The sequence below is a fragment of the Xiphophorus maculatus genome, chromosome 17 (genome assembly GCF_002775205.1).
Source record: "Xiphophorus maculatus strain JP 163 A chromosome 17, X_maculatus-5.0-male, whole genome shotgun sequence".
Lineage (NCBI taxonomy): Eukaryota > Metazoa > Chordata > Actinopteri > Cyprinodontiformes > Poeciliidae > Xiphophorus > Xiphophorus maculatus.
Window position 1 is genome coordinate 7386329 of NC_036459.1, and position 21705 is coordinate 7408033.

The 21705-nt window shown below is 35.8% G+C and overlaps 1 protein-coding gene across 1 annotated transcript in view; it reads right to left on the minus strand.

Moving 5' to 3' along the window:
* Nucleotides 1–999: 999 nt before the first annotated feature.
* LOC102225999 (ras association domain-containing protein 5) overlaps nucleotides 1000–21705 on the minus strand; it is a 56406-nt gene continuing 35700 nt past the window's right edge. The window contains exons 3-7 of the mRNA XM_014471716.2: nucleotides 7527–7634; nucleotides 5361–5534; nucleotides 4043–4130; nucleotides 2339–2454; nucleotides 1000–1467 (exon numbers count right to left, since the gene is read on the minus strand). Coding sequence (XP_014327202.1) covers nucleotides 1318–1467; nucleotides 2339–2454; nucleotides 4043–4130; nucleotides 5361–5534; nucleotides 7527–7634 — 636 coding nt within the window. The 3' untranslated portion in view covers nucleotides 1000–1317. The remainder of the gene's footprint in view (nucleotides 1468–2338; nucleotides 2455–4042; nucleotides 4131–5360; nucleotides 5535–7526; nucleotides 7635–21705) is intronic.

The window sequence follows — 21705 nt, forward strand, 5'->3', positions numbered from 1 at the left end:
AAATTAAGACTTAACCACTCACAATTCACACAACAATATTTTGCTTTGCAAAGGCAGCAATGTGCTTCCATATATTTGCTTTATGAAGCGTCAAACAGGTTATGGAGCCCAAAATGTGCCAAAATCAATGTTATAAAAAAACTGACTCAATTACTTTTTATAAGGTTTCAAATACAACCAGTAATATATTACTATTTCCAAATCTAAAACTATAAGCAGCAAGTATAACAAAACAAAAAAGTGATAATGTTCTGAGCAAAATATACTTGTATTCCATAACTTTTCAGATAATTTTGTCTAAGAAATATGCTAAAATAAATATAAAAACAATAATTTCTCCTTAAAATATTTAATAATCATTGATAGTGATGACTTATCTTAATATTACAGCTAACTAAATTATATACGGAAATTCATGTTTTTAAAAAGTGGTCAGGCTCTAACATCATGCCGAAATTCAAAGAAAAAGAAAAAAATGACTTGAACATAATATTGAACTAAAAAAAAAATAAATGTAACCCAAAAAAAAAATCAAATATTTGATATCAACATGTGGATCTTGCATTTTTGATCTTTTAAAAATAATAAAACATAAAAGCATTTCAAGACATTTAATATAAACCACTTCTTTAGGTAAAATAAATGTATACGTTTTTGAGTTTGGCACATCTGGGACTCCATATGTTTTGTAAAAAGCTACTTTTTCTATAGAAATACTTCTCCATTTCCAGCTACATCTAGTTTACATTTCTTATTTCCTCAGAGTTTTTGTTTAATTACATGCATCTGATTGACTCATCATCTAGTAAAAGCCCTGATAAACTATTCTGTCTGCGTCAAAAACACGTTTGTTTCTTCCTCGAAACAAAATAAAATAAGACTCGCTTTTTTAAAAAAAAAATAGGAGAACAAAGATAAAGCTTTCCCCATATAAATTAAGAAATAATATTTACAAACCTTTTAAGACAAAGGCATTAAATTAAAAAAATACAGCCTCAAGTCTTTCACTAGTTAAAATAAAGTGAAAGAAACAAAAAGGAATCAAGATAAATTATGTGACAGCAGAAGAAAAAAGAACGAGGGATGGTTGAGAGGAAATAATGTGGCATGTGAATGAATCTTTGGCGAGTGAAGGAAGTCTAAAAGTTCATTTATTTTCTTATTTGTCCTTCAAGTCTTTTATCCAAACCATCCCTCCGTCCGTCCAGGTGCTGGTTCCCTCCGTACTCACAGCCGTCCCTCCACCAACACTTTCACCTCCGAGGAGATTTACAACAGAAAAACAACGTCCATTTGGTTTGATGGAGGGTAAATCGTCTACGAAGGCGATCCGACCGCCATCATGGCCTCCTGCAGTCTCTGACGGCAGACTTCATAGCGGCGAATTATCGCCTCCTTCTGCTCCTGCTCCTCTTTGTCAAGTATCCGGAGAAAGTTTCGCAGCTCTGGGATGGAGAAGGCGTCCCACTGGAGAGGAAAATACAGAAGATTATGTTTCTACAGGAACGCTGCAAAGACTCAAAGGGTTTCAAAGTGATTTTATGTGACGGACAACAACAAAGACGTGGAGAACTGCTCAGAAAAAGGAAGGTTATGAAAATCTGAAAAGTGTAGCGTACACATTTTTTAAAGTTGACCTATAGTTCTTACTTGAGCAGGTTAGGATAGGGCTATTGGTGACACAAAACATATTTCTTAATTTTTTTTGCACAACATTATTCTTAGTTGATGAGAGTTTACTCTGTTCAGTTCTGCCTTTTTAGGGCGTCTTGTCACTTTAAACACTAATAAGCAGTTTCTGGCTACGCCCCCCCAAACTCAAAGTTTAAATCCACACATAAAAGTTGCTGCAGAAAATCGTACATCTTTGAAAAGCAGTAGTAGAGCCTCCTGCACAACCAGCAATACAGAAAGTGGTTTCTGATAACTCTTCCAGCAGTCATTGTACAGTGCATACAAGGGGAAAACCAGCTGACCAAAAATGCTGGAACTCAGCTTGGGTTGCTAGGTAATGGGCTGAGCTTGCCTGGGGTTGCTAGGTTACGATGCAGTGACCATGGAATGCGACTTAACAATTGTGAGGTTTTTGAAATGGCTCATTTTGCAGACACCAAAAAACATAAACTTTTTGCCTTCCCAAAAAAAGCTAAAATATATATTTTTTAAGCGCTTGGGTTGTTTTAAGAAGCAGTTGAGAGCCAAATGGAAATATAAAAAAATCCTAACAGGTTCCCTTTAAGGTTGAAATGAAAGAAGAACATTAAAGAACACAGAGGACGACTGGGAAGAACAGGAAAAAAAGTGGGAACAGATTTGGGAAGAGTCCAGCTGGTCCCACCATAACTTCTCCGGTCTGTTGTTCTCTCAGAACGAAGCTGAGCGTGTCGAGGTCGGGTCCGGCCACAAGGCGAAGGAACAGCGGCTTCTCAACGTCCGCCAGCTTGCACACATACACTGCAAAACACAGGGGGGTTAAGGTCAACACACATCCATACAGGTGCTACGGTATAAACACACCTGGATGGGTGTGGCACTTTAACAACCACCAACTCTACAAGAAACCGGGGTCAAAGTTCAACATCCAGCCGAAATGTTAAAACCCTGAATCATTCCTATTTGCTAATTCCTAAAACAATTGGTTAATTTCTTGGAATTCAGAAGCTTAAATGTAGTGAAAAGACATTAAAAGGGTGTTTTAAAAATGTGATGATGTAATTTCTTTTAAAGCTTCTGATTCACAACATCAGAGTTAATCTTAGCCACACCTCCGGATTTATTTAATGGCAGAACTTGCCTCGTCATGGGAAAATAAACAGAAATAAGCCAAGATATTAGACATCAGTTCTGGTTCAAGTGAAATTTACAGATGCCTAGAGGTGTCACACGGCAAAAACGAAAAATCTTAAAGGTATGTTTGTTTAGTGTCTACTGCAAATATCTAAGATTAGTTGAAATTAGACAAAACAAGCATACAAGTAAGGTTTAAGCAAGATATACGAGCTTAATTTAAGTAAAAATTCCTTAATATTGATGAAAAAGTTCTAGCTCCATCTGCAGATTATTTCCCTTATAACACTTTTTCCCATGTTGAAAGTAAAATAATCCTCCAGAGGAACTAGTGCTTTTTAAATCGGTATTAAGGCGTTCTTTACATGAAACAAGCTTTTATTTCCTTATTAAGTTACTTATAAATTAGTTTTGTCTTGTTTCAAGTATACTAAGATATTTGCACTAGAAACTAGAAAAATACTTGGTAGGATTTGGTGTTTTTACAGTGTATTTTGATTTGTTCAATTAAGAAAAGCTGTGTGACCCAGTTACACCAATTCTGTCAGGAGGAATGGATCAAAATTACATAAAATTATTGAGAGATGATGGCAGAAGGAAATTCAAAACGTTTAACTCAATTCATAGTTTAAAAATGGTCCTAAAATAGAGATTTAGCTTGATTTAAGACCAGACAGTGAGGAAAATATATATATTTATATTTAGGAATTAAGCAAACACTGACAACCAATCTATAAAAAATTAAGCATTTATTCCTAAAACATTCCTCCGTCTCTTGCCCGCAACACAGTAAAAATGTTTACTTTCTAATTAAAAGTCCAATTGAAGCCTTTAAATTTTACATACATTTCTGTCTAGACACAGCCTTTAATTAGCAGACCCGGTTTCACTCCAGTAATTATCGTAAAACAACCGCAAAAAAGAAACTCCACGAATCCATATAAATATTCTACTGATAAATAGCTTTGAAGATAAACATTTGTAAGCTCATATTGGAGGTTTGTGGGTGATAAAGTGTCTTCTCAGTCTGAGCTGTTAACTAGACTCAAACAGAGGTGAAATCCTACACCGTGTGTGTGTGTGTAGTATTTATACACAGTGTGTGTGTATTCCTGGGTATCCCTGGTGTGTTGTCGTAGTTGGGTGAACCCTGTGGTATTCAACACGAGGGCGAGGCCTCCACACAGTAGAGCTCAAGCATCTGATACTGCGCCTGGCATGAAACTGCATCTGCGAAACGGCGAGGAAGACTCACCCTGCTCGTCTCTACGGCAACGCTTGTACAGCGCGTACTTGGCCGGGTTGTCTGCCACCGTGAACTTGTTCAGCAGCGCCATGATCACCTGAACTCACAAAAACAAAAAGTTACTCATAAACACTTTAATAAACTACAAAGATTTTACAACTTTAGGTGAAATTGTGGATTTATTTTGGGAAACTCTTCTAAATATTTTCCATCTTAAAATGCACCAGACTCAGATTTTACTAGCTTAACATATTAAAATATATAAATATGCACAACATATTAAGTCAAGGGGGCTTAAAACAGTTACACGCCACACTTTTCAGATTTTTATTGGGTACAAAGAGTATTAAAATATTTTTTTCAATTCATAATCGTTCACTGCGTTATGTTAGAGCTGAAACAATTAATCGTGATTAATCAATTATTGACATAATCGTAAATTAATTTAGTAATTGATTAATTGCTAAAAGACTCAAAAAAGTTAATTTGCTGAAATAATTGCCGCTCTGAGTGTGTTAAGTCAAAACTTTACAAAAACCATAGACATTTTGCATTTAAGATAAAAAAAAAAAATCCTTTATCTGTACTTTACCAAATATGTTTTACCCAAAACTCCTCAAGTTATGTAGTTTTAGCTCCACCTGGTTAAAATTCACTAAAGGAAAGATAATCTATTGCATGTCAGGCATAAAATGTTTCTTTTCTTATTTAAAAAGAGAATTTAATTATTTGTTTATTAGCCTCTTTTAGTATATTTCTAGAATTGCATAAAAGGTTCAAGAGATTATGTAAAGAAAATTGAAGAATGTGCAAATTTTTTAATCAGTTTAATCAATTAATTGTCAGCATAATCGATTATTTAAAAAATACACATTTTGCATATAAAATAAGGAAAAACCTTAGTCTGTAAATATACTTTACCAAAAACTCAAGTAGTTTTAGCTTCACCTGGTTTAAATTACTATTTAAAAAATCCTTCAGATATCAAATTATTAATTGGTGAATCAGAAACTTGTCAAGTGAACAGCCCTACAGTTTATTAACGTTATTAAATTTACTCTTGAATTGTGGTTAGGAGGCCGCAAGAAATCAGTCCAGGAGCCACAAATGGCCCCCAGACCCTTTTTTGAGCACCAAGTTATCAGATCTGTCAAATTTTGTGAAGCATTTAGAGTTTTGTTGCCTTTCATTTGGACTAAAGTGAAACATAAGAGGCAACTTTCTGTTTTGTCTCTCTGACCTTGACTTCATCTCGTATGTCATCAGATCCTCATTAAACTTCCCAGGTGGCCGTGAGCTGAAAAGTGCGTCTGTGTGCGGTCCCCACCTGCTTGACCGTGTTTTCAGAGCTGATGTGGAGAGTGTTGATGACTCCTCGCGGTAGATAGAAGGCCTCTCCCATCGTGGCTCCTCCCGCTGCCCTCTGACCTCCGCGCACCGTCACCGGTCGCCTCAGATCCATCATGACCTTGACGAAACCAGTGTACACACCAGTAGGGCTCTGAAAGACGGACAGTTACGTCAGCTCAAAACTGCAGGCAGGAGTCCCGGGAGTTTTCAAGATAAAAAAGGAGAGCAGAGATAAGAAATCAGAAAAAAGAGCAAAGACAAAATAAGGTGTGGCAGCAAACTGCTCTGGTGTCGGTGAATATTTTGTCATGGGACTGAAAATAATCCGGTCCGAGTTGTTTATAAATCGCCTCAACATTTCCAGGAAGCAAGGAGCTACAAACCATGAGGATCTGCTGGTTTCCTGTCCAAATCGTTAGAAATAGGGCTGCAACTAATAATTATTCTAATAATCAATTATTATATTGTTTATTCTGATGATTAATAAGCAGATTTTCATTTAACCTCAAGCTTTTTTATTATTATATAATATTAAAAATACTTTAAAATAGCCAAACAAATAACTAAATTCTTTTTTTTTTTAAATAAGAAAAACATTTTATTGCCCAAATTCAATAATGTGAGATTCTTTTAGTGAAGTTATTTCTATTGGTTAAAACATATTTACAGACAAATGTGTTAATATCTTAAATGCAAAATGTATATTTTATACAGTTTTGTCTCAATTACTGCTCTGAATATTTCAGGGGTATTTGAGTCTGTATACTCCAGTTAATGATAATCAATTGGTAAATTATTATTTAAATAATTGATTAATCACTATTAATCCAATTAATCATTTCAGCCCTAGTTAGAAAAAATGCAAATCACTGCAGTTTCAGTGAAAAAAAAATCTGTAAACTTTTATAGTTTCTTATTCCATGAAGCTAAATATTTAATCTGAACTCTTTACTTTTTTACTTCACAGAAGGCAGAGGCAAAACTCCTTATAAAAGTTTAGCACCACCATTTTAGCAGTGAACACAACTTCAGACACATCTGTCAGTGCCAAGGGAAACACTGTAGGGGAGAACAATAGCAGGAATAACATCACGGTCTGATGTGAGTGTTCGGGAATGCAGGGAGCCGGAGGGAACCGGCCTTAATGCTGAAATACCAGCAACAACCTGGAACCTCGAGCGTGAACTGTTGTTACCTTCTGCACAATCCACCTGTGCTGAATCAAAAGACACCGCCGTTTAGCAGCAGAATTAAAAGTTTTCAGCACTAATTTAAGTCCTTAAAGTTTGGGACAGGTCTGTGGCCCATATACAACACGTTCATTACAAATTTTTACAGAAAATCAGTCATCTCAAGATGAGATTTTGAACGGTAAAACGCTCGTCTTATCCAGCAGCCATGAAACCAACTGACCAAACATGCTCGTATTCCACTGGCGTTGCTAGGTAACGGGCTGGGCTTGGCTGGGGTTGCTAGGTAACTACGCAATTCCCATGGAATGTGATGTTACTTTTGGGAGTTTTTGAACCGGTTCATTTTCCAGACTCCCCAAAACATTAACTTGCTGCTACAATACAGCTAGGTGTTTTGTTTTTTAAATCATTTCGACTGTTTTTAGAAGCAGCTGAGACCCAAAAGGCAGCATAAAATCGAAATAGTTCTTATGAAAGCCTTTCTATATTTTTGGAGTGCTGGTTATTTTACATAGGCTGTTATACTCCTAAATATGCTGAGTGAACAAATTAAAGTTGTTGTTTTTACATGTCTGATCTTGTGAAGCTATTGGTGTATTTAAGTATGGTATAACGGTGAAGAGTTATCAAAAATAATTGTAATTCAGTACATTATGTTTGTGTTAAAAAAAGAAATGTTTCAAGTAAATTTAGAACTGTTTTTCTTTATTAGACTCATACTAACCCTCAGGTTTTGGATTGGTGCATCCCTACTATTTTTAACTTACAAAGACAAAGGCCAGCTTTAACTCTCTTCACACAGGAGAACATGTTTTTATTATTTTTTATTATTCCTTTATTTAACGAGGTAGACCCCGTTGAGATCTAGATCTCATTTTCAAGAGGGGACGTTAAGATAAAGTGAAAAACATTCTTCATGTTTAGCATCATACGGTAAGGTATCTACTCACCAGAGTCATTTTAAGGTAGTCTCTGGTCAGAGAGTTGTACTGGTCAATTTTCTGCTGGATTTCCTCCCTGCTGAACTCCGTCCGTACTTCTCGTTCCTTCTCCACATCCTTCAAGAGTCGGGGAAATAAAACGAAAACGTGAGCCGCCAAGTGAAGAGATATACCAAATCAATCTATTCAGACAACAATAACAAGGCCATCTAAGGTTTTGTACGATTCAAATATTGCGCCCAACACTCAATATGAGTCATTTGAGTTTTTCTTCCATTAGAGGCAACATTGTGAGAGGCCTTTCTGCTTCAGGGTCAACCCAAGACCAAAATCTCTTAAACATCAGCCCCATGCCAGGAGACTGACTGCTAATTTTAGCACGTTCATAGGAATATGACTGGAAATAAACACAAGCCTAAAAAAGTTTTTAGTTTGATTAAAGCTCACTTCGAAACAAGACACAGATGTAGTCAGTGACTCAAAAAACACACAAAGCATAACTCCGGTCACATGTAGCAGGCGACTATGTTGTAGTCATAAATACGCAGCACTCTGACCTCAGAGGTAATTAAATGTTTTATTACATAGCCAACATGACTCCAAGGAGCTCAGATATTCATAAAAACATGTCGTAAAGTGCCGCTAAAACTTCAGCATCAATAAATCTTCATAAAAAATAAGCATATTTACTTTGGAGTGAAAATGGGGATATGACTCTTTAAAAACAATTAACTGACTGAGCGTAATGTTGTTAGAAATTGGCTGGAGTCCTTAAAATTAGGTAATCACATGCATATGGAGTTTAACTGCTTCATTTCTTTTAACCAGTAGAGGCTTTCAGGCCGGAAAATTAACAAACTCAAACGATCAAAACTCAATAAAATCATTCAAAGAGACCAACAGCATGTAAATCCCAGTGTAAACTCTTTATCTTTCTCTGGTGTATACTGTGCTTAAATGGGCATAGTGCTGCTCCCCTCTGCATCTATTAAAAACCACACACACATTTATACACACAGTGCAGAATCCAGTGAGCCTCCGTAGCACCCTTATATGGAAAACACACACAATGCTGCAGGAAGACCCGAGGTGCCAATGCAACAAGTGTAACGAGTCAAAAGGTTTATGGCTCTGAGAAACACCAGGAATCCCAGTCTCTCTAAAAACGTTAAAACGATTTAAACTGAGAAATCTAAAAAATACAAACTAGACTAACTTTAGTCTACTTTGTATCATAACATATACAATTCTTCTGCGTGAAGCAATCGGAAGATATGACACTGAGCTACAAAAATTCATTCAATAAAAAATAAATAGAATATTAAAATAATCAAAAGAATTATGAAATTATTTTTAGTTATTGTTTCAGACCTGATCAGTAGTACAATAAAACCTTTTCCAACTTATTCATGATTGTATACATTTGCAACTGAAACCAAATATATAAATATTGCATAAAAATACACAGACAGGTCAATTTGGATAACCTAAATTATTTATAGGTCTTCAATGTTTAGGTACTATGTTTTTTTGATTATCAGCAGCATAAGTCAAAAAATAGCATAAAAGTCGCTGTGGACTATAAGTTGCAATGAAGCTGTGCAAAAATGTGTGACATACTCCAGAAAATACGGTAACTTACTTTATTTTAAACAAGCTTGTCTTATTCAAGTCTTATATTCTGCTTAAGAACTTGAAATACTAAAAAGAATTGTGGAAAACTTTTAATTTATTTTTTATGACTCAGAACCACTGAATGCTGCAATAACATTAATCAAAAACTAACAATATTTCTAAAAAGTTGAATATTTAATCAAATCTAGTCCGCATACAGCAACTCGTCGGGATTAAAGAAGGAAGACAGACATGAAGACAGAAACGCATCTGATTCATCAGATGTTTAACAATAGAACCAGAATAAGATCAATCAGCTTTAAAGATTTCTTCATTGATTCTAAATCTGTCTGGTCAAACTGTTTATTTTTTCCCCGTCATGGTTTAATCTCAGCTCTAAGCTGTGACCGGCTCTAACGAGACAAAGCTTATCACCAGGAAGTGGCAGGTAAAGCAGATTATCTGCCTCGTGAGGAAAGGGAAAGTTCAACAAGCAGGTGAACTCAGGTCCTATGTAGCTGGACCTTCATGCCAGTTTATTATAGTGGAGGAATGAGGGCAACTTAAAGGGGATCTATTACGCAAAATTCACATTTTACATGTTTTATACTTCCATTTGAGTCTCTACTGCTTCTAAAATCAGCCCAAATGCTTTTTAAAAAACGGCTAGCCGTTGTTTTGGTATTAAGCTCATGTTTTTTTGGTGTCAATTATGAAATTGTTCATCTTTAAAAAGCAGAAGTGGAGCCTCCTGCACAACCAACAAGAATGCAGCAAGTGGTTACTGGATGGTAAGTCAACAACAAAATACTTGTCTTTTCCAGCAGCCATTGTACAGCCGTCAAACTGCAGTACAAACGTGCTGGAGTTTTGATGGGTTGCTAGGCAACAGTGCCTGCTGATTTGTGACGTTACATTCTGGAGGTTTTGGAGGCGCCTGATTTTTCAGGCACCAGAAAACACTCAAATTAAAAATTAATAATTTTTTTAAGTGCTTGGGCTGTTTTCAGAAGAAAAAAGTATTTGCATGGTTTGAAATTCTCCAAATTGCAAACGCAAACCTTGTTTTACTGAAATTTCATGTGGTAGACCAACAAAATGTGCACAATAGTGAAGTGGGTAATGTGATTTTAGGCTTTTATTTTTTTTTTCTATAAGTAAATATCAACCAAAAATGTGCATGCTGATCAAAAGGCCCAGGGTAACTGGAGGAGCTGCACAAATCCTGAACTCCACAAATTTCCTTTATGAAGGAGCAGAAAGAAGAAAGCTGCTGTTGAAAGAAACCAAGAGGTTCTGTTTGCACATTTCTACAGACGTTCTTAATCCAGTCTGGATTAACAGGTTAGAATTTCAGTTTCTATTTAAACTGGTTGGGATTTACCCCAAAAGATTAACAGCTGTAATCAAAGTTAAAGTATCGGGTCAATACATAACTTCATAATTTTCACCATAGAAAATATTTGAAAACTTGCAATGTTTTCTTCTACGTTGCCAAGTACCAGTTGGTGTAAAACACCAAATCCCAATAAAATTCACTGAAGTCTGTGTTTGAACAAATGTAAAAAAGCTGAACCTTTACAGTGTGGTCAGATGGAGTTAAAAGGGAACTGGAAGGATAAGAGCGACCGGATCTAAACAAACAGGAGAAGAGAAGTGCTGCAACACAATGAGGTCATAGTCCGTTTTCAGGAACAAAGCGAATCCTCCCACTCAGGCCGAAAGATCAACACCAAACCGACGGAGCAGCAGCCAAGAAACGCATTATTATAATCTAGAAGGTGTCTTTTCTCTCGACTTTAACCAAACTAAATGTTTCATCTCTAAAGATGTAGTTGCTCCCTTCAGTCATTGCATCAAGCTACTAAACATTTCAGATCAAGAGAGAGAAACTAGGTGGAGTTATAATTCACTTGTTGCACAGAGCAAAAAAAAAAAAAAGCAGAACTTTGCAACATCGAAAGCAGAACAGAAAGAAAACCATAGTTTTGTCAGAGGACTGTTTTTTCTTTCTTTAGCTTTTTATCACACACACCTGCAGCATTCCTGCCTCCGTTTACCTCTGTCACGCTCGTCTGACATCCTCCGTCTGTAAATATGTGACATCACCGCAGGAGGAGTCTGGGCTTTTCTGGGCCCAGACTAAACACACGGATTTAGCTACAATTTAGCTGAATATTGCAGTATTATAATTAAACCCATATTATTTCTGTGTAAAAACAATAGAAACAGAATGTGGGTCAGTGCTCATTTGGAAACACTTTCTGTATTCAGCAAAGTCTTAATACAGCAATTAAAAGGAGATTTCAGCACAACAAGAAGTACTTTACAGTACAAGTCTAGTTACCATGACAACAGAAGGAAACCATGGAAATCATGGAAAAGATGTTCACTTTGTGTTGCATCAAATATTTTTGTAAGTAGATTTTAACTTAAAATTCATAGTTTTGTCCTAATTTACGTTTGAATTGTGGTCTGGTGGGCCGAACAAATTCAGTTTATGGGCTGCAAATGGCCCTCATGCCTCACTTTGAGAACCCTTCCTTTAAACGCTTTTCTGATCTGGAGTGAATACATTAATAAGCTCCATTATGACTTGTTTTTTATTTGTTAGTATTTATTTCTCTGCCCCTCCTGGCTTGCAGCCTGTTCCTCTGTATGTGACTTCCTGTTGAATCGAGGGGGAAGTCTACTCGAGCCACACCTTTCCTCTTGGCATTCCTGCACTAATGGGACCAAACGGCCCCGTGAAGAAGCACAACAATGTGCTTTAAAGCGCAGCTCACACCTTTCCTCTGGTGCAAATAGAAACAGACACTTCAAATGATTTCTAAATGAACCTTTTGGGACTAATGGACTCATAAATCCTACACATAGCTTTGATTGTGAAGTTTTACACCCAAATAGTGTGTTATTCACAGGAAAATGTTATTTTTAAGATTTATCAATCTGACATAATTTTCTAACAATGAAAAATATTAAGTAGAACAGAGCATTCTACTTTTATAACAAGTAAAACCACGTTGATCCAGATTATTTTACTGAAAAGCCGACTTTGCTGCACCCAAATCCTCTATTATCTAATTTATTAAACTCGGCTAAATATAGCAAGTGTTTTGAAAGAAAGTGACCCAAATACGGTAGTTATAACAGAGTAAATTAATTCAACTGAACCCATAAGAATGTTAAAACTGGACGCCTTCCTTTTAATACAGCAAACACGTTTTGGATCTATGATGAATAACATCCCTTTCCAACAAAACCACAAAAAACAAACAAGTTTTAGTTTTTATTTTATTTTCCGTGAGTCCTTTTGATTCTACAATTTTGGTCCATGTGAGAAAAAAGTTTGGTCTAGAGGCTCTCAAAGATATTATAGTAATGTTATGAATCTGAAGCATATAAATGCTTCAAACTTTTATATGTTACTGTAAGTAAATCTTCAGCGTAAGAATTATTTGTTTTAACAGGATTTTTCTGTGACATTTGTCTGCAATGCCACAAAATCTTTTAAAACATCCCACAAAAAATTTCAGTGTGGTTCAGCTGGAGTCAACTTAGACATGATGCAGAATCGGATCTGCAGAAAGCTAATTGTAGAAGGTAGGGCTGAAATGATTAATCAAATTTATCACGATTAATCCTTTAGTGAAATAATCAACTAGTTTTGTAATCGATTAATTTTTAACTGGAGCATAGAGAATGAACAAAAGAGGCGATTTGCCAGAAAAAACACATTCAGAGCAGTAATTAAGTCAAAACTGTACTAAATATATTAGGAGTATATCTATTTACCTACATATAAAGATTAGTACACTGTTTTTTTTAGCTGCAAATGCAGCCTTTGTTACAAATGATTTAGTATACATTAAAGGAATGCTATGTCATTGCAAATTAGACAATAGAATGTTGATTTTCTCATATAAAAAATTCATTTATTTGCTTATTGCATCTTCTAATATATTTCTAAAATTGTGTAAAAAAAAAAAAGCTTAAGTTTTAAATAAGAAATCTGCAGAATGTACAAAATTTTTCTGTTCGATTAATCGTCATATTTCTAAAATAATTGCTAGTTGCAGCCTGGTAAAGCTGCATATCTTATACATCACTGAAATGCAAGGTGAATACTGGAATAATATGATGTGGGAAAAACAAACAAATTGTTTTAGCTTTGAAGGAGTTGATCTGTAAGGATTTAGATGATTAGCCTGTTCATGTGAAATCTAAACACTTACGACACTAATGAGTAATTTTACCAATGAAAACTCCAACAAGGCAAACCAGTCAAACTTTCCTCTGCCTACGTCGCAAACAAAGTCGATTTTAACTTGCCAAGATCAAAAGATGTAATTTAAAAGAAAAAAAAAGGAAGAAAAACACAGATTTCCTAGTAGAGAAAACAGAGGTTTGTGTTTGAAGACCAGCGAGTAAAACCTGCAGACTAAACCTGCTGAACCACAAGGAATCCGGAGCCAGATTTCCTCACAGTAATGAGGACCACACCGGCATCGAGCTGCAGAACTGTCTGCACATTTCCACTGTGGTACAACACGGAGAACACAAGGTATCCAGTCTGCGTCGCAGGACTCTGTCATGAAACCGCAACAAGTGTGTTTGCAGAGGCCACCCAAAGATGGAGCTCAGTTCATTACCAAGATCAGCAGAGGGAGGAGAAGGGGAAGTAAAGACAGATGAGACAACATGAGCTGCAAAATGTGGAACAAAAAAATGACACAAAAGGAGAAAAAGGCTGATGGGTTCATCCAATGCAAACCAGCAGGGAGAAAAGAACAAGAAAATCCCATAAAATTACAATGAAACGGCTCCTTCCAAGTTTTGCATTCAATAAAAACATTCCCACCACAAAACAATTTCAGTGTTTATCAAATACCATAAAAGAAAAACAAAACTGCTGAGAAGCAGTCCCATTAGCTTTCTTTACAACAAACCTTTCCATAGAAACAGATGTATACAACCAGACCAGAGCTCCAGTTGATCTGCTAATTCTGAAGTCATGGCTGTTTGCAGCGTATTTGTTAACTTGAATATTGTGCAACACACTCAAACATTGAGAGGTGTGTGTGAGTAAGTATTTGCTGGCGAAGATTACAAAACTTCATGGTTCAGACCTTGGAAAAAGAGTTTAAAAAATTGTGCGTTTTCAGACAGCGAGGCAACACTAACGCAGACTGGTTGTCCTTCTGGTTTATTATTTTGTTTTAGTCCATATTTCACTAAACTCTACGATTGTACAGTAAAGTGTTTGAGATTGGTTGGGTTTTTTTTTAAAGAAAATCCTAAACAAATCGACTATAATTTACCTTTTAGTGAGCTGGTTAAAGTGTTTGGGCGCCATTAAAAGACTAAACACGCTCTAAACAAGGTCAAGCAATGAAAGGTGCAGCAAACAAACAGCAGCTATAATGGAGAGCACTGGCAGCAAAGTTCACAGCAGAGTGAAGCAACACAGTAACTATCAGTGTTATCTGTCATCTTGGTTACTAAATAAACCCTGAGCTGCCAGACTCCTACAGGAAGGGTTGCTTTTATGACGTGTGGTTATTTTCTGAAAACACGTCGAGTTTAGCCTGAAGGACAGTGGGAGTGTAACATTACGACACCTTCAGCTGTAATTTATCGACACCTGAGCTGTAATATTGCAGTTGCACAAGATCTGAAATGTTCTCCTGCTTTACCTCATCCATACATTTTGTTTTTTCCCATAAATGAAAAAAGGTTGGGCTTCTGTAGCTTTAACGTTTGCGTCATTTTCACGCTGAGTGAGTCAGTCTTTATTATTGGATGCAAAATGAATAGGTAAGATAAGGCTGGACGACAAATTGATTTGGGTTTCCATAGTTCAGAGTGACCGAGGGCGGCCATCTTGTTTGACAAGCATGTTTTACACCTTCTATTTATTTAGACTTTGAATTTATATCAACTCTACTAAATAAACTATTAGGACCTGCCTACAATTTTTTCTTTTAATTACAAGAATAAAAACTCATATTATAAGAATAAAGTTGTGAAATAAAGATTTCAGATATTACGCCTACACGAAAAGTAAAAAATTAAAATGTGGAATGTTGAGGAGAAGAAAGTCTTAAAATTACAACAACCAAAAAAAAAGTAGTTTGAATGAGAAAAGAGCCTCTAGAGTCATCAAGTTCTGACGTGAGTCTGTGTGGTTTTAAAAAAACAGATTCAGTCGTTTTCACAATCTTTTCAAAGTTCTGTTCTGGATAAAAATTTGATGCTGATGTGTTGGAAGATTAAGTATTTCTTTATCTGTAAAACCAATACAAAGTGTAACGTCACAAAACGCTCAATATTCCTCATTTAAATTTTTTGTGTCTGATTTATTTCATAAAATTACAACTTTATTCTGGTAATAACGCTCCACTCTCGCATTATTTTGACTTTATTTTTCTATTATTACGGCTGTACTATTAATAAAAAAAATCATAGGCAGGCCGTAATGACCTGTTGTAGAGTTGACTTGAATTCAAAGTCCAAATAAATAGAAGCTGTAAGATACGCTTGCCAAACAAGATGGCCGCCGTGGGCGCTGACATCCCTCTGAACTACGGAAACCCGAGGACTGCATTGGTGAAAAAACAAAAACTTTTTTAAGTTAATAAAATTGATTTATCATCATTCCCTACTTAGCAAATCTAGAAATGTTTTATTCAGATCTGTTGCTGTTGTTTTTGCATGATCATCCTAAGAATGTTTACCGGATTACTTTTGCTATAGTAAGAAGTTTGGAAGCCATCCATCCATATTAAACATGTCTACCTCTTATAGAGAGAAACTGTAATGAAATTCACATCAAACCAACTCATCAGGTTTTACAAGGTGTGCACCCAGTTCAGCTATCATCTGCTGTAGAAAAAGCTTATTTCTTATTATAATAATCTCATTTTAGCTTCTAACTAAACAAGGATCCTACAGCCAGAGGTTTCACAGTCTGCAGAGGAAGTAGAGCTCAGTAAAAGAGCAGCTTTAAATTACATGATGCATCATAGTTCTGTATTTGTTGCAGGGCTGCAATGATGACAAAGGAGGGTGTGTCTGGGTGCAGTCTGATCATGAGAAGACAGGAAACAATACCTGTGAGATGTGCATGACTGTATATGGTCTCCACCTCGACTGCAGGGGAAAATCCCTTTATATATTTATAACCCTCTGACTGCCTATCATCAAATTGATCAAAACCCAGGCTGATAATCAGCCAAACAGAATGACACTGACTTCACAGCAAACACCCACAGTCTATTTTTATGACACACACAAACAATGACGGGTTATAGATACTGTCATTAAGTAGAAACCCAAAATTAGGCAAGTTTCAAATTACAAACTGGATATATAGAACGACTTTTATCGTAATAAACAGGTTGGAGGACATTTTAATACAGTGATATATATTTTTTTAAACTTACTTCACTGATGCTTTTAACTAAATAACAGTTTTGCATCACAGAGGGAAATAAAAACTGAAGTTTCTTCAAAGAGAAGTTGTAGATGGTGATGCTAAGAGCTGGAAAGATCTCCATCAGCAGCCAGTCTCGCAGCGTATCTTAAGAAGCATCTGACTGAAGACAGTTGCTATCAGCTCAACATCCAGGGACAGAGATGATATTTCACAGTAAGAGCTGTTGGGAAGCACTGCTAATCCACCTCATTTGCTTTTGCAACTACTCTTTAAATCTCTCTTTTCCAAAATAAAAAATCTATTGTATTATCACAATACAATAGAATGCAATTTATTCCACTAAATACTGAAAAGCTTCAACTTGCATTTGTTGTTACGTCTATATTTAGAGTCACAAGCTGATTTCAGCTAAAGTAAAAAGTCCAATGAGGCTTTGGTTGCACTAAACACCTCAGCAGAACCACAGGATCACTTTCACTGCATTCCTTGCACAACGATGCTCTGTACACCACAACAACATACCTGAAGCAACACTTTGATAAAACCTTGGAGATCAAATAATGCTCAAAATATCAGGGCTGCAACTAACAATTATTTTAGTAATCAATTATTATGACGATTAATCGGATAAATTGAAACATTCTGCAGATTTTCAATTAGCTACTTAAGCTTTAATGCAAGTAAACAAAATTAAATTTATTTTTAAAAACAAAATTGTATTTTTGTTTACAATATTCCTTTAGCAAACGCTTGATCATTTCTAGTAAAGAATGCAGCTGCAGTTAAAAGAAAATACCTCTAGCATCAACATGTGAAAAGCTCCAATTATTAAGTGATTAACTTGCTAACCAATTAATAATTGGATAACAAAAGATCCTTAATAGCATATTTACTTTGCTAAATTTGAACCAGGAAAAGGTAAAACTCTGACTTGAGGAGTTTAGTTGAACATATTTACAGAAAAAAGTGTTTAATGTGTGCATTGTACAACTTTGGCTTAATTATGTTATTCTTTCAGCAAATGGCGGTTTTATTTAAAGTCTATTCAATTAATCAATCAATTACTAAATTAGTTCACGATTATTTCAATAACCGATTAATCGTTTCAGCCTACAAGATATTGTGCAAAGTTGAAGAACTTCACCATGCTTAAATAAATTGTCTCTCACTTCCTGTGGATCTGTATAATTTTTCATTGTTCTACTTTCACTCTCCTCTGCACACATCAAAGCGAGCAGCAGACCACCTCAAAGACGGCTGCGCTTTGGTGATAATGGCAGCGTGGAGATCACAGTCGCTCAAACTGCTCCCAGATGAGCTCTGGGCTGCAGAGCAGGAGGAGATAGAATCGCTTACGGAGCACGGTGGCAACCCAACAGCACCTCATTCCTTTTGCTTCATGTCACATGAAGATCATTTACTTTGGGATCAGGTTCTAGTTCCAGCAGTCATCTGTGTTTGGGGAATTGTCTGATTATCTGTCACGGGAAGCATCAACGTGACCTTGTACCAAGTACAAATACAACAGAAGAAGATAAGAAACGTCCCTAAAACCTCACAGAGCTGCTAAGAAGCTGAGAACAACATCACCATGGTCTTTTATTAGAGTACTCTTAAACATCTTTTTTTTATGTCAGAATCAAATTTACTTCACTCTGTTTTGGCCTGTTTTAGAGTCAGAATACAATATTGATTTATGTTGAGTTTTCTGCAAAAACAGGCGTTTGATTCAGAACAAAGTGGATTAAACCAAATGAACCCACCATCTCTGCTCAGTCCGGTTTATTCCCCTAAACCAGGGTGTCCAAACTGTGGCTCGGGTCCTTTTGTGGCCCTTCAGCTGATTTTGTGCGGCTCCCAACTGCTGTTCAAAAATGACAAATCTTGCCTGTCCAGCTTGCAGATGGAGACCTTTTATTTTTAATCTGGGTAAAATTGTTACTTAAAAAATGATCTTTTAATGAAAAAATGTTAAGTATGACACAAAGTGTTTGTCTTTTTATAACCGAACATTTACGGTAAATGGAAACTTTCACCAGAAAGCTGACTTTTCTGCACCCAAAACAGCTTTTATTTAATTCAGTAACTTGGCTAAATATAGCAAGTGTTTTGAAAGAAAATTACCTATTTTTGTTCTGACAACTGAGAATAAATTTGTTTAATTGATTCTTAATGCAGCAACCATATTGAACTCTTTTTAAGATTTGTATTTACACTGAACATCTCTTTCCTAAAGAAAAAGGAAAAATTGCACACCTTTATTTGCTTGATTTTATTATTATTTTCTTGGCCTGTGAGTACTTTTGACTTGACGATTTTGGTCCACATGGCAAAAAGTTTGGACACTATTGAGTTTATTAGGTTCTCCCACTGCTTGCTTCTCAGTAGAGTTTCTCTTTTGCAGATAATCTTAAACTAAGCCGTGTTTAGGCGCAATTTATCATCAACCCAGTCCTGACAAACACTGTTCTCCATGACGCAGGTAGTTCTTTTCAAAGACAGATTTATCTTATTATAAAACAACACACTGCTCTGTGAAGGAGCTCTGTGTGTGTGTGTGTGTGTGCGTGTGCGTGTGTGTGTGTGTGTGTGTGTGTGTGTGTGTGTGTGTGTGTGTGTGTGCGCGCCTAAAGGCCTCTGGGTCTGTTTTAGAAGATAGCAAAGGCCACACACAGAACTGGAGAGGCAGAGTCTAATAAAATCCTGAGAATAAAGGAAAAGCGGTGTTTCACATCACAATGATGCAATGAATCTCAAAAAGGAACTCTGACTTGAGCTTCAAAATATTACCAAAGCAGCCAGGAGATCTGGATGCAAAACCCAAAAAGTTAGCTTAATCATGAGACTAAACATGTTACACGCTTTGCATCCAGCAGCTGTTATTCTTGAGCTCAAAACCACAAAAATCGTGATTTAGTGGTTGGCAGAGTTAGCAGGATCCATCCTCAGACTGGACTGAATGAAACTTCACAGCAATATTTTCTATTAGTTTTCCATATTTAAGTTCTGACAAATATTTTTTAGGAAATTCTAGACTTTTCCAGACTCTGTAAAAACCTGGATTTTGCTGTTGCGAAGCAAACTGAAAACAGAGAGGAAGTGAAGTTTCAGGAAGTAAGAAATCAGGTCAAAGTTGGACAAAGGAAGGAAATCTAGTGATGGAAAAACATGGGAATGACTTTCAGTAAAAAAAAAAAAAATTAAACAACTAAATATACAGTCAAATTAGCAGCTGTATCCTCTGGTTACATCTAAATATGAAACGACTAAAGTAAGGCTTTAAAAAAACATTTACTTACATTTTAGTGTATGTTTTTTTCTTGGAAATAAGTAAAAGAGAAAATTGAAAAAGAAAAGCAAAAATTGTTCCCAATGTTCAAAATTCTCTATACTAACTCGTACCTAAACGTTAACAGAATTGAAAATATGATTTTCTTTTAAAATATGGCTCAAATTTGTTCTTTAATGGTGCACAAATAACCACTGAAGTGATCAATTGATTATAAAATATCCAAAAGTTCAATATTTAGTAGTAGGACCAGCTTTTTCGTAAGAATAAAAGATTTTTCATTTGGCAAACAACATAAAAATGTCTCCAGTAGGTCAAGCAGTGACGCTATGAAGCTGTTTTTAGAATATGAGAGAATAAATGAATTAAGAGAGATTAGATCTCCACCACAACTTCAGAGTGGCCTTCCAGATAAAAACTAAGTGGCAATTTTCCCACAGCAGCAGATGAGGAAGTTAACGTCCAAACACCGTGACTCTGCTTTAACTCTAGCTGGGATTCTAAAGAAAGTTTCAACTCAGTCTGACTAACGTAAATGAGCGTAATGATGCAGAAAAGACCGGTCTAACAGGACACAAAGTGATTGTGACAACAAACGGAAAGGAGAGCTGAACACCAGCAGAGAGGCGCAGGCTGCAGCCAGGTACCAACAATGAAGCATAAGCCAACAGGCAGAGGAAGCGAGCGCTGAACAGCAGTGGAGGATCCGCAAACAAACCCTTTATCGCACTCTGTCAAGCACACAATGATGTCAGTCGTCCTGGACCCATTTGAAAGGCAAACGGGCTGGATGCAGATCAGGAGGAATTACTACTTCCTCTACAGAAATACATCCGAGTGAACTCTGTACCTGAAACTAAGTACAGCTCCTGAAGTCATAAGCTGCTTTGGAAGCAGAAAAAGTCAATCCAGAGGAAGTAATATGAATTATTTCAGCAACATGACAATGTTAAACTGACTAGGGATGTTTTGATAACAAAACTAAAATAAACCACAAGTTATAGCAGGTGTTGGCGTCTACAATGACTATTAGCTTTTTCTTTGGACTGAACTCACATTTTGCTTTTGTGAATTATGTTTTTCAAAGTGCAAATCTAAAGCTAGCATGTTTACATTTAGTTTTGATATGACTTGTTGATCATTGGAGTATGTGTGAACAAAATCTGTGACTGGCACGTTCTACAGATTTTTTATCAAACTACTTAAGCCTTTATATACAATATATGTAATACATTAAACATTGTAAACTTGCAAATAATTAAATTCCTTTTACAAATAAGAAAAACATGTTATTGCCAAAATGGCATTCCTTCAGCTAAAACTTTGCTGCTTGAGGAGTTAAAACATATTTACCAACAAAAGCTGTTTTTATCTTAAATGCATATATATGCAACAGCAAATGGCCTTTTTTGAGTCTCTATGATCCAGCTAATAACTAATCGATTATAAAGTTTGTTGATTATTTCAAAAACCGACTGTACACGATTAATTGTTTCAGGCCTAGTATATTTTGCATAGTTTTGTATTAATTACTGCTCTGAATGTATTATTTTCTCAGCAAATGGCCTTTTTTGGGCCTGTATGCTCAAGTTAACAATTGATTATAAAATTAGTTGATGATTATTTCAATAATCAATTAATCACAATAAATCCAGTTAATTGTTTTTGCCTTAATATGTTTTGTACAGTTTTGGATTGATTACTGCTCTAAATGCGTTTTCTCTGCGAAGTGTCTTCTTTTGAATGTGTATACTCCAGTTAACGATTAATTGATTACTAAAGTAGTTGATTATTATTTCGACAATCAATTAATCACGATTAATACAATTAATCATTTCAGTTTTAAA